The 14,697-nt window shown below is 38.7% G+C and overlaps 1 protein-coding gene across 4 annotated transcripts; it reads left to right on the forward strand.

Annotated features, from left to right (window-relative positions):
• Positions 1-1,702: 1,702 nt before the first annotated feature.
• On the forward strand, positions 1,703-13,907 carry SMIM8 (small integral membrane protein 8). 4 transcript variants are annotated; one of them, XM_058734654.1, is made up of 3 exons: positions 1,703-1,801; positions 11,181-11,338; positions 13,444-13,907. In XM_058734654.1, the coding sequence occupies exons 2-3, from the start codon at positions 11,204-11,206 to the stop codon at positions 13,600-13,602; spliced, it is 294 nt and encodes a 97-aa protein (XP_058590637.1). In that variant the 5' UTR covers positions 1,703-1,801; positions 11,181-11,203; the 3' UTR covers positions 13,603-13,907. The 4 variants fall into 4 exon arrangements, with proteins under 4 accessions (XP_058590637.1, XP_058590638.1, XP_058590636.1 ...); XM_058734655.1 differs by having other exon boundaries at positions 1,756-1,812; XM_058734653.1 differs by lacking the exon at positions 1,703-1,801 and adding an exon at positions 1,808-1,938.
• Positions 13,908-14,697: the final 790 nt, after the last annotated feature.

Here is a 14,697-nt window from a genome sequence, read left to right on the forward strand (position 1 = left end):
GATCCTGAGGTTCATTGGATCGAGTGTTGTGTCAAGCTCCTCACTGTCAGTGCAGAATCCTGCTTGGGATTCTCTCTCCCTCTCTGCCCCTCCCCCACTTGATCTCTCTGTCCCTCTCTAAATAAATAAACATTAAGAGGTAAGGTTCTTTCTCCCTCCACCCCTCCCCTTGCTTGCACTCTCACTCTTTCTCTCTCTAAAAAAAAAAAAAAAGATCCAACCATGTTGTCACAAACAGCAGGATGTCCTTTCTCAGGGCTGAATAATATTCCACCACACATATATACCAACTTTTCTTTATCCATTCACCCACTGACACTTAGGTTGCTTCCATATTTTGGCTATTGTAAAAATGCTGCAAATGAACATTGTGGGGTGCAGATATCTTTTTGAGATAGTAATTTCATATACTTTGGATATATATCCAGAAATGGAATTGTTGCATCAGATGGTAGTTCTATTTTTAATTTTTTTGAGGAACCTCCATGCTGTTTTCCACAGTGGCTGCACTAGTTTGCATTCCCACCAACAGTGCAAGGGGGTTCCTTTTTCTCTGCATCCTCATCAACACTTCTCACTTGTCTTTTTTGATTGATGGCCATTCTAACAGGTGTGAGATGGTATCTCATTGTGATTTTGATTTGCATTTCCCTGATGATTAATGATATCGAGCACCTTTTCATATCGCAAACAGCTTTTAAATAAAATTTAACTTATTTTGTCATAATCTTGCCTAGTAATACCAGATGGTGATGAACTTTTAGAAATTAAACCTCAAGTCAAATATAAAGTTAATTTGGCTTGAACGAACCAGTTTTAAATTCAAAATTCATCTGCCCAAGCTTTACACAAATCCATGTCCAAATCTGAGCACCTGCTATGTAGGGAAAGGGTTAACATTAGGCAGGGAGAGATAAGGGACCTTCAGGGAGGCAGGCAGCAGACGGGTTGGAGAAAAAAAAAAAAAAAAGATAAACGTATTCAGACCTGCCTGGGCTAGGTGCCATGAGTGGAGGCTCACAAACTTTCTGATAAGGTCCCAATAAAAGGGGACAAAAATCCTCCCTAACTACCCAGTCAAGACCCCTCTCACTCTTGAGAGCTTCATACTTTCTCAATAAACTCACTGCTTTGCTCACTCTCTGTTATCCACCAGATTCATTCTTCCACTCTGTGAGACAAGGACCAGCGTCTCTCCCAGCCTCCTGTAATACTGCTATTCTATTTTGTTTAATACAACTGCTATACCAACAAACTTTAAAATCGGGAAAGTACGTGCAGACCAACAACCTTATCTATTCTTATCACAACCATAGCTACAAATGTCTTCTATCTTGAAATGTCAAGGCACTAGTAGAACGGCAGAGTATTAACTGCACATTTGAATGACTGTGCCTCTAAAATTTGGGCAAGGAGGATACCAAATCCCAGCCTTCTCCCCCGATTCAGAATGCTTTCCCCTTCCATTAAATAAATGTATATGTTTCTAGATGATGTCTCCTTTTATTTATACAAAACACAGACACATGAAACTGGAAGGTTATTTGAACCGTAGGAGGCTGAAAACTAAAGGTAAAAAAGGAAGACGCTAAACACGCCCCTTGCAAACTCCAGCAGGCAAATCCGCAGGCGGCCCCAGGGCGTAGGAGGTACCCAAGCAGGGCTGGCCTGGGTCCCACAGCCCACGAGCCTAGGCGTCGCAGCCTCCAGGCTGTAGGGGCCGCTGTGGCGCTGACCCGGCTGGGCGCGCTGGGCCGCTCTCTCCCGCCGGCAGAGACGAGGCGGAGCGGAGAGGGAGCAGGTGACCTCGGGGTAGGTGTTCGGCGGCGGGTGACCGGTGGCGGGGCCGCGGGCTGCCTGCAGGAACCGGACGGCAGCCCCACCGCGCGCTGGTGCCAGGTCTTGGCGGGCCCGGCCGCCCTGCAGCCTTACTCCCAGGTGCGTTGGACCTGACGGCGTTCTCCCGAGCACCCCGACCCCTCGGCACTCCGTGGGCGCTCTGAGCGGTCTCGGGGATCTGTGGCTCCTCAGGACCTATTTCCCGCCCCTTACGTGCTAGGAGCCCGGGCCTCTGGTCAGTGCCCTGTCCACGGACACCTCCACCCCAAGAACCCTCCCATTTCCTGTACAGTCACTTGGTGTCCCTGCTCACCAAACTCCTGTTTAGGGGGAAATGGTGTTGTAATTGTTTTCACTGGAGGTGCTCTTTCCTTTAGTAACTGTGTTAAAAAGTCTTATGTTCCACTTTGCAACACCGTGTCTGAAACTTAATTGAATGCAGTTTCTTTTTCTGGAGGCTTCAGATGCATCTGTCTTCGAGAAATAACCAGCTGTAATGTAGGTACCACAGTATGGGGAGGGAAGTAGACCTTAATAATACTTTACAGCCCTCAGATTGTAACTAGGCCATTGTGAAAATCTTTCTCCCTTACTCAGGTAAAGTAAATTCAAGAGATGGAAAGATACTTTTTAAACAGTATTTTTTTTACACCAAAAACAACAAATACGGAATCCATTTAAAACATTTAAGTGATTGCAATTTTATGTTTCATAATTCTGGCAATAACTTGTAGATGCAACGTCTTATCGATTTTGAAGTAAGGTGAGGTCAAGTGGTGGAATAGGGGTGGGCTTGGACATTGAGAGACCTGGATTATCTTACTCCTAATGGCAAAGACACAATCTCTTTGGGTCTAGGTTTCTCTGTTAAAAAAAAAAAAAAAAAAAAAAAAGGAATTGGACTAGATGGTAAGCATGATAATGGCGACCATTTACTCAACATCTGTTATATCTTTTAAAAAAATATTATCTAAAAAAAATGTTATCTCAATCTACAGAGCAGTTCTATGCAGTAAGATAACTTTACCCCTTTAGGTGGAAACTGAGGTCCACAGAGGTTGTCACTTATTTGAAGACCTCCAGCTTATAAATAATAAAGTTGTAATTTGAGGCTATGCTACCTCCCCTCAAGACATAAAGCCCTTTGATTCTAACCCAAACTTGTTTATTCTAATTTAAATTATTTTTAAGGTGTTTTGTTCCAGACTTCAAATGTTTTTTCTAACATATTAAGATAGGATGGTATATGAAACTAAAATAACAAGTGTATTTTATATCTCATTATTATGTCAATTTTATAATTCCCTAAATATTTTTAAATTAATTTGTTTTTAATTTACATCCAAGTTAATTAGCATATAGTGCAATAATGATTTCAGCAGTAGATTCCAGTGATTCATCCCCTATGTATAACACCCAGTGCTTATCCAAACAAGTGCCTTCTGTAACGCCCCTTACCCATTTAGCCCATCCCCCCACCCATAGCCCCTCCAGCAACCATCAGTTTGTTCTCTGTCTTTAAGAGTCTCTTGTGCTCACTTTGGCAGCATTTATACTAAAAAAGAATCTCTTATGTTTTGTCTACCTCCCTGTTTTTATATTATTTTTACTTCCCTTTGCATATGTTCATCTGTTTTGTATCTTAAATTCCACATATGGGTGGAGTCATATGATACTTGTCTTTCTCTGACTGATTTATTTTGCTTAGCATAATACCCTCTAGTTCCATCCACATACTTGCAGATGGCAAGATTTCATTCTTTTTGATTGCTGAGTAATATTCCATTGTATGTGTATACCACATCTTCTTTATCCATTCATCCGTCAGTGGACACTTGGGCTGTTTCCATACTTTGGCTATTGTCAGTAGCACTGCTATAAACATTGGGGTGCATGTGCCCCTTCAAAACAGCACACCTGTAACCCTTTGATAAATAGTAGTGCAATTGCTGGGTCATAGGGTAGTTCTATTTTTAATTTTTTGAGAAACCTCCTTAATGTCTTCCAGAGTGGCTACACCAGTTTGCATTCCCACCAGCAGTGCAAAAGAGATCCTCTTTCTCTGCATTCTTGCCAACACACGTTGTTGTTGCCTGAATTGATAATTTAGCCATTCTGACTGGTGTGAGGTGGTATCTCATTGTGGTTTTAATTGTATGTCCCTGATGATGAGTGATGTTGAGCATTTTTTTATGTGTCTGTTAGCCATCTGGTTGTCTTCTTTGGAAAAGCCTCTTTTCATGTCTTTTGCCCATTTCTTCGCTGGATTATTTGTTTTTTGGGTGTTGAGTTTGATAAGTTCTTCATAGATTTTGGATACTAACCCTTTATCTGGTATGTCATTTGCAATATCTTCTCCCATTCTGTCTGTTGCCTTTTAGTTTTGTTGATTGTTTCCTTTGCTGTGCAGAAGCTTTTTATTTTGATGAGGTCCTAGTAGTACATTTTTGCTTTTGTTTCACTTGCCTCTGGAGGCATGTCGAGTAAGAAGTTGCTGTGGCCAAGATCAAAGAGGTTTTTGCCTGCTTTCTCCTCTAGGATTTTGATGGTTTCCTGTCTTATATTTAGGTCTTTCCTCCATTTTGAGTTTATTATTTTGGGATATGGTGTAAGAAAGTGGTCTAGGTTCATTCTTCTGCATGTCGCTGTCCAGTTTTCCCAAAACCATTTGCTGAAGAGACTGTTTTCCACTGGATATTCTTTTCTGCTTTGTCAAAGATTAGTTGGCCATATGTTTGTGGGTCCATTTCTGGGTTATCTATTTTATTTCACTGATCTATGTCTGTTTTTGTGCCAGTACCATACCTTTTTGATGATTACAGCTTTGTAATACATCTTGAAGTCTGGGATTGTGATGCCTCCAGCTTTGGTTTTCTTTTTCAATATTACTTTGGTTATTTGGGGTCTTTTCTGGTTCCATACAAATTTTAGGATTGTTTGTTCTAGCTCTGTGAAGAATGCTAGTGTTACTTTGATAGGGATTTCATTGAATATATAGATTGCTTTGGATAGTATTGACATTTTAACAATACTTGTTCTTCCAGTCCATGAGCATGAAGTATTTTTCCATTTTTTTGTGTGTCTTCTTCAATTTCTTTCATAGGCTTTCTATAGATTTCATTGTATAGATTTTTCATCTTTTTGGTTAGGTTTATATAATTCCCTAAGTGTTAAAGGAAAGGCTCTGATTATTGCTAAGGTTCCTTCTCACTAACATGCTGTAATTCTGATAATTCTGTTTTGGCATCTCCTATTGAGATGCTGATTTCAAAAATGAATACCTGAAGATTAAATTTTTCCCTAAAGTAACTCATAGTCTTTTTATCTTGGTCTAATTTCCATATATAATATAATATAGACAGTCATGCCAGTTTTAGGTCAATGAATTGTTTTATGTCAGTTTGCAGATACATTCTGGATCATCCCCCTGAGGAAGAATTTTACTAAAGGAAGGAAAATCATCAAAAAATGAGCAGTCCTGGGGCACCTTAGTGACTCAGTCAGTTGAGCCTCTGACTCTTGCTTGATCTCAGCTCAGGTCTTGATCTCAGGGTTGTGAGTTCAAGCCCCACATTGGGCTCTGTGCTGAAGCCTGCTTAAAACAAAACAAACAAAAAAACGACCAGTCCTGACTCTGTCTAGCACTATCTTGGACTATCTTATACAGCCTCACACATTGTGTATTATTAATTCCAGGAGGGCACCATCCTCACACTTTGAGGTGTGAATGACCCTCATGGAGTTGCACCCTTTATCTCTTCATATTTCCTTCACAAGAGGATGGGCAGAAGAAAAAGGTAAAGAACTTTTTAGCAGGGTGGGACATATGAAGTAAATGCAGCTTAATTTACATCATTTATACAGATACGTATGAAAAATCCTCTATTTCTTTAAAATTTAGAAACAACAGTTTTTTTATCATTTGTCAATAAGGGAACAAGAAATGAGTGATGGAAAGATGAAGAAGAAATAAGAGTACGGGCTCCTGGACAGATTTCACCAACCAGGGTGGCCCTGTGGATACCTGATTTATGGAGTATTTTCCAAGTGGGCCCACACACAAACTAATCACCAAATTGCTTAGCCAGGAGCAGTACAATGCCAAGTTTCCATCATCCCTGCCAGACTCTGTGTGTTTGTTTTGTATGATTCCCTTTTTAACACTGTACATGAAATTTCTTCCCTTAGTTTAAAAATAAACCTATCTTGAAAGTGAGTATAACTAGGGGCACCTGGGTGGTTCAGTTGGTTAAGTTTCCAACTTGATTTCGGCTCAGGTCAAGATCCCATGGTTTGTGAGTTGCAGCCCCATGTCAGGCTCTGTGCTGACACTGAAGAGTCTGCTTGGGATTCTCTCTCCCTCTCTCTCTGTCCTCTCTTCTGCTCTCTCTCAAAATAAATAAATAAACTTTTTTTTAAAAAGTGAGTATAGGGGCGCTTGGGTGGCTCAGTCGGTTGAGCGGCCGACTTCGGCTCAGGTCATGATCTCGCGGTCCGTTAGTTTGAGCCCCACGTCGGGCTCTGCTGACAGCTCAGAGCCTGGAGCCTGTTTCAGATTCTGTGTCTCCCTCTCTCTGACACTCCCCCATTCATGGTCTGTCTCTCTCTGTCTCAAAAATAAATAAACGTTAAAAAAAATTAAAAAAAAAAGTGAGTATAACTAGAGATTGGTCAATATCATATATAATATAAAATTTTGAAAAAGAAAACCAATATCGTATATATAAAATTTTTTTAAAAAGTGAGTATAACTAGAGATTGGTCAATATCATATATAATATGTAATATAAGCAAATAAGCAAGTGCTGGTTACTTGCGGTAGGAAACAAAGAGTAAGGAAAAAAGTTGGAGAAAGTGATGAGAAGACAAGAAGTTCTGAAAGAAGTGTGCTAGATGTTCAATAGATATTTTTGTCTTAAGTACAGTTCATTTGAGTGGTAATGTCCAAATAGATTATTGCTGTGCTTTGAATTTTTGATGAGTTTCGCAGCTTTTAAAAGTGGAATTTATATTAGCTGTGCACTTGAAAATAGCTAATCAGCTTTTAGTTCTACATTAAAAGTTTACTTTTGGTGGGGGCGCCTGGGTGGTTCAGTTGGTTGAGCCTCCAACTTCAGCTCAGGTCATGGTCTCACTGCTCATGGGTTCGAGCCCCACATCGGGTTATGTGCTGACCACTCAGAGCCTGGAGCCTGCTTCGGATTCTGTGTCTCCCTCTCTCTCTGCTCTTCCCCAGCTCATACTCTGTCTCTCTCTCTCTCTCTCTCTCTCTCAGAAATGAATAAACATTTGAAAAAAATCAATAAAAAAAAAAGTTTACTTTTGATGTAGATATTTGTTTTCCCAAAGAGTTTTGACAATGAACATATCTGTGAATAAACAACTAAGGCTTTATACTCTATATACTGTGCTTATTCAACCAACATATCTTGAATTTCTACTCCAGCCATGTATGTAGATCTTTGTGGGTCAGGCATGTGAAGAGATTCTAAAGAACTTTACACATGGAAAAGATTTTGTGGTGTTTTGTTTCTTCTATTATATATAACAAATTCTTGGCTACTAAAGCCCATTTTGGCCTCAATAATCTACATTTTTTATTTAAAGTATAGAAGGTTCTTAAGATTTTTTTGTTAGTTCAATAGATGGTATAAACAAATTCATATAATTTTGGGAGAACTATTGTCACATCTTCAGTGACTGTGGCTCATTAAACAAGCAATAAAATTGAGTTGTCTTTTTTTTTTTTTTAAAGTTTATTTTTGAGAGAGAAAGAGACAGAGTGTGGGCGGGTGGAGGGGCAGAGAGAGAGGGAGACACAGAATCTGAAGCAGACTCCCGGCTGTGAGCTTTCAGCAGAGAGCCCAACGTGGGGCTAGAACTCACAAACCATGAGGTCATGACCTGAGCCAAAGTTGGACGCTTAACCAACTGAGCCACCCAGGCGCCCCAAGCTGTCTTATTTAAAGACTGATATATAATAGAAAACGTTGTCTGATAAAAGGCTGATATATAACGGAAAATGTTACTTATATACTCTGCAGAAAGTATCATAAACAATGGAAATTATGGTATATGAAATCTTTAAAATATAGCATATAGTGTACTCGGTAATCCCTTAATTTGTAAATGTCCCTTTAATAAACACTTCTGGTGGCTTCTAGCCCAGATATTTTTTTTTTTCATGTTTTATTTATTTTTGAGAGAGACACAGAGACTGAATGTGAGTGGAGAAGGGGCAGAGAGAGAGGGAGACACAGAATCCAAAGCTGAGCTGTCAGCCCAGAGCCTGACGCGGGGCTCAAACTCATGATCTGTGAGATCATGACCTGAGCTGAAGTCAGATGGTCAACCGATTGAGCCACCCAGGCACCCAGCCCAGGTATTCTTTAATTGTCATTTCTGGTAAAAAGTTTAACATACATAGTGAATTGTTAAGGCGAATATGGATGTCTGGAGATTGTAATATAAGGAATACTGCCTTGGTTGCTTATTTCCTTGATTCATTACAAAGCAAACAGGTTCTGCTAAGGAAGAGAGGAGACCAAGGAATCTTGCAACTAAAATGAAGTCATTACAATTCATGTGAGAACACTCTTAATCTGTAGTTTTGTTTTTTTTTAATTTTGTTTTAATGTTTATTTTTGAGACAGAGAAAGACAGAGCATGAATGGGGGAGGGTCAGAGAGAGAGGGAGACACAGAATCTGAAACAGTCTCCAGGCTCTGAGCTGTCAGCACAGAGCCTGACATGGGGCTCGAACTCACGGACGGCGAGATCATGACCTGAGCTGAAGTCGACGCTTAACCGACTGAGGCACCCAGGTGCCCCTATAGTTTTTATAGACATTTCATATAGGTTGAATTTTGACATCGAACATTACTATATCCCTTTGACTTTAAAATAGTGAAATTTCCCTCCCTCTCTCTCTCATTTTTTGGACTTGAGGTAAGTATTGAGTTAATCATCCTCAATTCTTGGCACATTTTCATCAACACAGAGTGTGTGTGTGATAACTGTGGTCTGAGGGCCCTTCTGTGCTCTACAGTATGTGCTGTCTATACCCACCTTCCCCATTACCTTGTTTTTCTTCCCACTAGACAATTTTAAACCATATTCTACTGGTTATCTTTGTTTTAAATACATGCAGCAATTTCTCAATAATTGAAGGAAAATGTCTCTTTGTCAGTTTATGGTTATAATGACTTACCTTTGTATATTTGCTTTTTCAGGCCTTCCTACTATTTTTATATAATGCCCCAGTTTCAATTAGGGGTATACTGTGAGGCTGTGATTCAGTCCTAACAGCGTGGATATTGTGTTAACTGTTTCCTGCCTCACGTTTTTTTATGGGCATGGCTGATTTACAGACTGTAATATCACTTCCACTTTAATGATTGCTTCTTTCTGATATTTTTTCCCTCACATTACAGTCAATCATGTTATTAGCTTAAGTGGAAACATCACTGGCACCTAGCTTAGGCATCTGGTGACCACCATGTGTTACTTAAATTCTAAATACATTTGCACATACCATCTACCCTGCTCTCATGGTTGAGAGGGAAAGAAGAAATGTCAGCAGTTTTCATAGAAGGAAAAGAAAGCAACAGGAGTAGTTTGTTCTCATAAGAAAGGAGGAGTAGCAAAGGAATTTTACATCCCTCCCCCTGTATTGTTGACATTATTGAAAGGTAAGGCCATAAATGAGGAGGAAGTTATAGGGATTCTGGGCCTAACGCAGAAGCATATGCCAAGTCCCCGTTACAGCTGGTTTTGTGTGGTATCAGGAAGTTAATACAGGAAATGGGCATGTCGACGGACCTCCTGGTCAGCAGGAAGCAGTGGATTTTTTGCCACCTTTGGGCATGATGAGTTTCAAGCAAGTGTATGCTGACTGAACAAATACCAGGCATGTTATGGAATTGTTGCAGAAGTTGTCTGTAGTGAAAAAAAAACAAAACAAAACACTGTTCCAGTGGAGAAAATGAGTAACTTGCATACAAGAGAAATAAAACAACAACAACAAAACAATTGCTAGTTACAGCTTGACTGATGTTTGAAATGCTGATGAAGTGTTCTATGAATTGCTACCTCATATATATGTCATGCCCAAGGTGGACTTTGCAAAAGAAGTAAACAAAGACTGATGATTGTTCTATTCTGCTGAATGCATCTTGGATGGAAAAGGTGAGACTACTTGTCATTGGCAAGTAGTTTACCTTCAGTGCTTCGGAAATGCTCATTTGCTCCCCTGTGATTATCAAGCCAGTACATATACCTATAGGATGAACATTTATTTAATGAATGAGAAATGCTGGCAAGAGAATGAAAGGAGCAAAATACAATATCCTCCTGCTGATAGACAGTCGGTTGCTCTGCCTACAACACACTCCTATGCTTAGATCATGCATGTGTTGAGTTTTTCCCATTGAACTGCACAGCCATTCTACACCCATAAGATGGGGGTTAATTTTCACAGTGAAAGCACACTGCTGAAACAACTCTTTCTAAATCTGGATGATGAAGGGAAAACTGTGAAAATAAAATGAAGCAAGCTATTGGCATGATTGCTGAGACCTGGTGGTCTGTAGAGCCATCCACATAGTGAAATTTTGGGAATTTTGGGAAACTCATCTCCCAGACCAGTTTGATTTTAAAGACTTTGTGGCTAGAGATAGCAGTTGAACTATGAACTATTTTCCAAGAGTTAGCAAATCCTAAAATTGATATATGAGTGCTAAGTAATATCAAAGTGGAACCAGAAAGTGATGTTGAATATCGTGACAACAATGAAAATCATCATCCAGTGGATGAAGGAATAGGAAACAGTGGACATTTCAGAAGCCCTAGCAAGTGTAGAAAGCATTGAGAAGTCCTTTCCCTTCACGTAGGTGTTCCTGATGAGGTGTTTATGCAATTAAGTGGTATAGATGAACTAACCACTTCAACAAAGACAGTTTTGAAAAAACTGAACTAGGGGCGCCTGGGTGGCGCAGTCGGTTAAGCGTCCGACTTCAGCCAGGTCACGATCTCGCGGTCCGTGAGTTCGAGCCCCGCGTCAGGCTCTGGGCTGATGGCTCGGAGCCTGGAGCCTGTTTCCGATTCTGTGTCTCCCTCTCTCTCTGCCCCTCCCCCGTTCATGCTCTGTCTCTCTCTGTCCCAAAAATAAATAAAAAACATTATAAAAAAAAATTAAAAAAAAAAATAATTGACAACCACTCTTGGTATGTATCTGGACTGGAATTCAAAAAAAGGAATGCATGTAGAATGCTTTTTTTTTTTTTTAAAGAACATTATCAGAAAAACTGTGAAGAAAAAAAAGTCTCTTATTTTACTTCTAGGTAATAAATCATCATTAGTCAAGATGTCTTCAGCACCAGAGTCTCCCGGCTTTAAAAAGGAACCACCCAAAGAGAAAGACTTTAAAAACCCAGGGCTCAGAGGAGTCCGCACGACAACCTTATTTCGGGCTGTGAATCCAGAGCTGTTCATTAAACCTGTAAGAAATATACGTAGGATAAGACATGTTCAGTTTAACTAGGCTATCAGAAATAGAAAGTGTTTATTTTCCTGTCACATTTGATTATGTCATGAAAATTTTATGTTGACTAATAAGGCCTCTCTGATAAAAGCAGGTGAAAGGGATCTCTTAAATGCTATCTGTCTATACATATAAAACTAATTATTTTGAGGTATTTGAGAACTTTAACAGAATACAGTTGCACTTTGATAGATTAACTTCTCAAATTCCTCTTTAATATTTTATTTTAATATTTGCACCAATTGAAAGAAATTTTTATTGTTTGATCAGGTACTATTACATAAATAAGACCTTTCATTGAAATAAAACAAAATGAAAATCTGATCATTTTTATAGACAATTCTAGCCTTTATTGTATTTTTACCTAAGGGATATTGCAAGTATGAAAAATTTCAAAACATACACTAGTACACTGTAAGGGAGTTAGCTAATCATTTATATTTTTGTTGCAAATTACTGAATATATTTGACCAGTTTTATTTTAAAATAAATATAAACTTTATTTTTAAATAAATGTAAGTAAAATCAAATTATTATATATTTAAATGTATTGGATTTGGTTAGAATTTTATTTATTCATTCATTTATTTTAAAGAAATCCTATGGACTGAGCATTTTATTTTAATTTTAATTTTATTTTAGAGAGAGAGAGCATGAGTAGAGGAGAGGGTCAGAGGGAGAGAGAGAGAATCTTAAACAGGCTCCACACTGAGCATGGAGCCTGATACAGGGCTTGATCCCACAACCCAGGGATCATGACCTGAACCGAAATCAAGAAATCGGACGCTCAACCAACTGAGCTACCCAAGCACCCTTTGGTTAGCATTTTAGTAAATCTATTTTTTAAATGTTTGTTTATATATTTTGACAGAGAGAAAGAGAGTAAGAGAGAGACAGAGAGAGAGAGAGAGAGAGAGAATTCCAAGCAGGGTCCATGCTGTCAGCACAAGCCCCTTGGTTAGAATTTTAATAACATAGTTGCCAGTGTAAACTGTTTTAAAGTTAAATAGGTCAATTTAACAAGCAAGTAATTAAATCAAGGTAGAATGTTTTAAAACCTTTGAACTAATAGTTGTTTTAATTGCCAAGTGCATGTCAAGATTTATAGATTTAAACTGCTTTGAGCCTTGTTATATGTCCATCCAGGTTGAAAAGTTTGACCTTTATTCTTTTGATGATTAAGATTTGAAATAGTAGTAATACAGCAAGTATTACAGAAGCAGAAAATGCTAATTGAAACTTGTATCACTACCATGCACTCACACTGACCTAAGAAAGGTTCATTTGGGGAGCATGAACACACAGGAAGATCTGAGTTATAGTATAGACAAAACAAAACATTTCTATGGAATTGTAAACATCTTTCCTATACTTAAAGGCTTTTTTTCCCCCAGTGTCAAAGTTCTATTGCTTAGTCTCTCAGGGTCTTGGACTTTTCAGCAGTAAATCAAACTTAGTATACAACAGCATAGTATCTGCTCCAGTCACACAGTTTCTTAAGGTTATACAGTAGGTACCCAGAGGAGAGTGTATGTGTTGTCATTCTTGCCGCACTTATATATATGACATGAAAATTGAAGGCTTTTTGCAAGTTATCCATGAATTCAGGCAAGAAGAATAGCATGTTATACTTCATTCCTCACTTCTTAATAAGATTAACTAATTGAAGGTTTGCCAGTAGGGAAACTTGAGCTCAGGAAAGTTGAGCAACTTCTCCATGTCACACAGGTAAAAGTGAAAACTTGATCACTAGACCCATTTCTGTGTCTCATTTCCCTCGCCCCTCTCCCAACTACCACCTTTCTGAAGGTGCAGGCCTGAGAGGCTGTAGGCAGGAGACAGACTGGAGAGGAGAAGCAAGAGCCTTCTATAATCTCTGAATTATCAGGAGTTGAGTTAATTGAATAAAGAACTGGGTAAATTGTTATAATGGAAAATATCACCATAGGAATGCTAGTATGGCAGTAAAGACTTGGTATATCAGGAGGAAAGTACAACAGATATTTGGGTCTCCTCAAATGATTAAGTCTTAATGAGGATTTATAATTTCTTTTCTTTGACAGAACAAACCTGTAATGGCTTTTGGACTGATAACCCTTTCCCTTTGCGTGGCTTATATTGGTTATCTACATGCATCCCAAGAGAATACAAAGGATCTCTACGAAGCTATTGATAGTGAGGGACACAGTTATATGAGGAGGAAAACATCTAAATGGGATTAACAGTGCTGGATGCTGCAGACGGAGCTTTGCTAAAGGCTCTGAAATCTTCTAATGGAAGACTTTGTGAGTGCACAGTATCATGCTCCTTGTTCTAGAATGTGTTAATGAGGAAGGAAGGTAGCAGTTGTGAACCGGCCACTAGACTACATCTCATCCTGCAGCCCTTACCCCATTGTTTGTTCACAGCAAGAGCTTCTCAATATTTTTCTTTCATGAAGTCCTTGTATGAAAGTGCCATTAAGAATGGAAGTTGTTTTTGTGAATTAACTTCTATATAATAAAAATATAGTGCCGGTGCTGTTAAATTTGTATGGTATTTTTAATATTTACAATGAGTTGTGCATTTGCAACTGTTTTAAGGGTTTAGTTTTGTTTTGCTGTTTAGAAAGGCATTCATTTTTTCCTGGCATAGAACTTATGTTTATGACAAAAAAAAAATAATTGTAATTATTATGAAGCATACAGTCAACATTCAAGACAAATAATTTTTTTAATGTTTATTTCTGAGAGAAAAAGAGACAGTGTACGAGTGGGGGAGGGCAGAGAGAGAGACACACAGAATCTAAAGCAGCCCTGAGCTGTCAGCACAGAGTGTGATGTGGGGCTTGAACCCACAAACTATGAGATCATGACCTGAGCCAGAGTCAGATGCTTAACCAACTGACCCACCCAGGCGCCCCCAGGACAAATAATTTTTATAGAGTCACAGATGGCTCATATATTTTGGCGTTCCATTTCAGCTACTTTGGTCCAGAATTTTATTTCATTTGAAAAGGTAGTCCCACTCAACTACTAAAATAAATAAATGAGAGAATAACCCAATTGGAGTTTTTCTTTGAAAAAAAAAAAGTATATTTTACTGAGCTATGATGTTTTTATTTGACTACAACCAAATGTTATCTATTTTAGATTTTGTAAATTAATGTTACAATGATCTTACAAACATAAAAGCAAATTTTCTTATGGTTATTTTAGAACTAGGACTATCCAACAAATAAGAAAAGAAGGTCTTCTTACTCTCTTGGGTTTACCGCATATAATTTAGATTTCTCTTACAAGGGTTTTGGACCTGTAGCATGTGTAGATTTTTATCTG

The sequence above is a fragment of the Neofelis nebulosa genome, chromosome 6 (genome assembly GCF_028018385.1).
Source record: "Neofelis nebulosa isolate mNeoNeb1 chromosome 6, mNeoNeb1.pri, whole genome shotgun sequence".
NCBI classification, from domain to species: domain Eukaryota; kingdom Metazoa; phylum Chordata; class Mammalia; order Carnivora; family Felidae; genus Neofelis; species Neofelis nebulosa.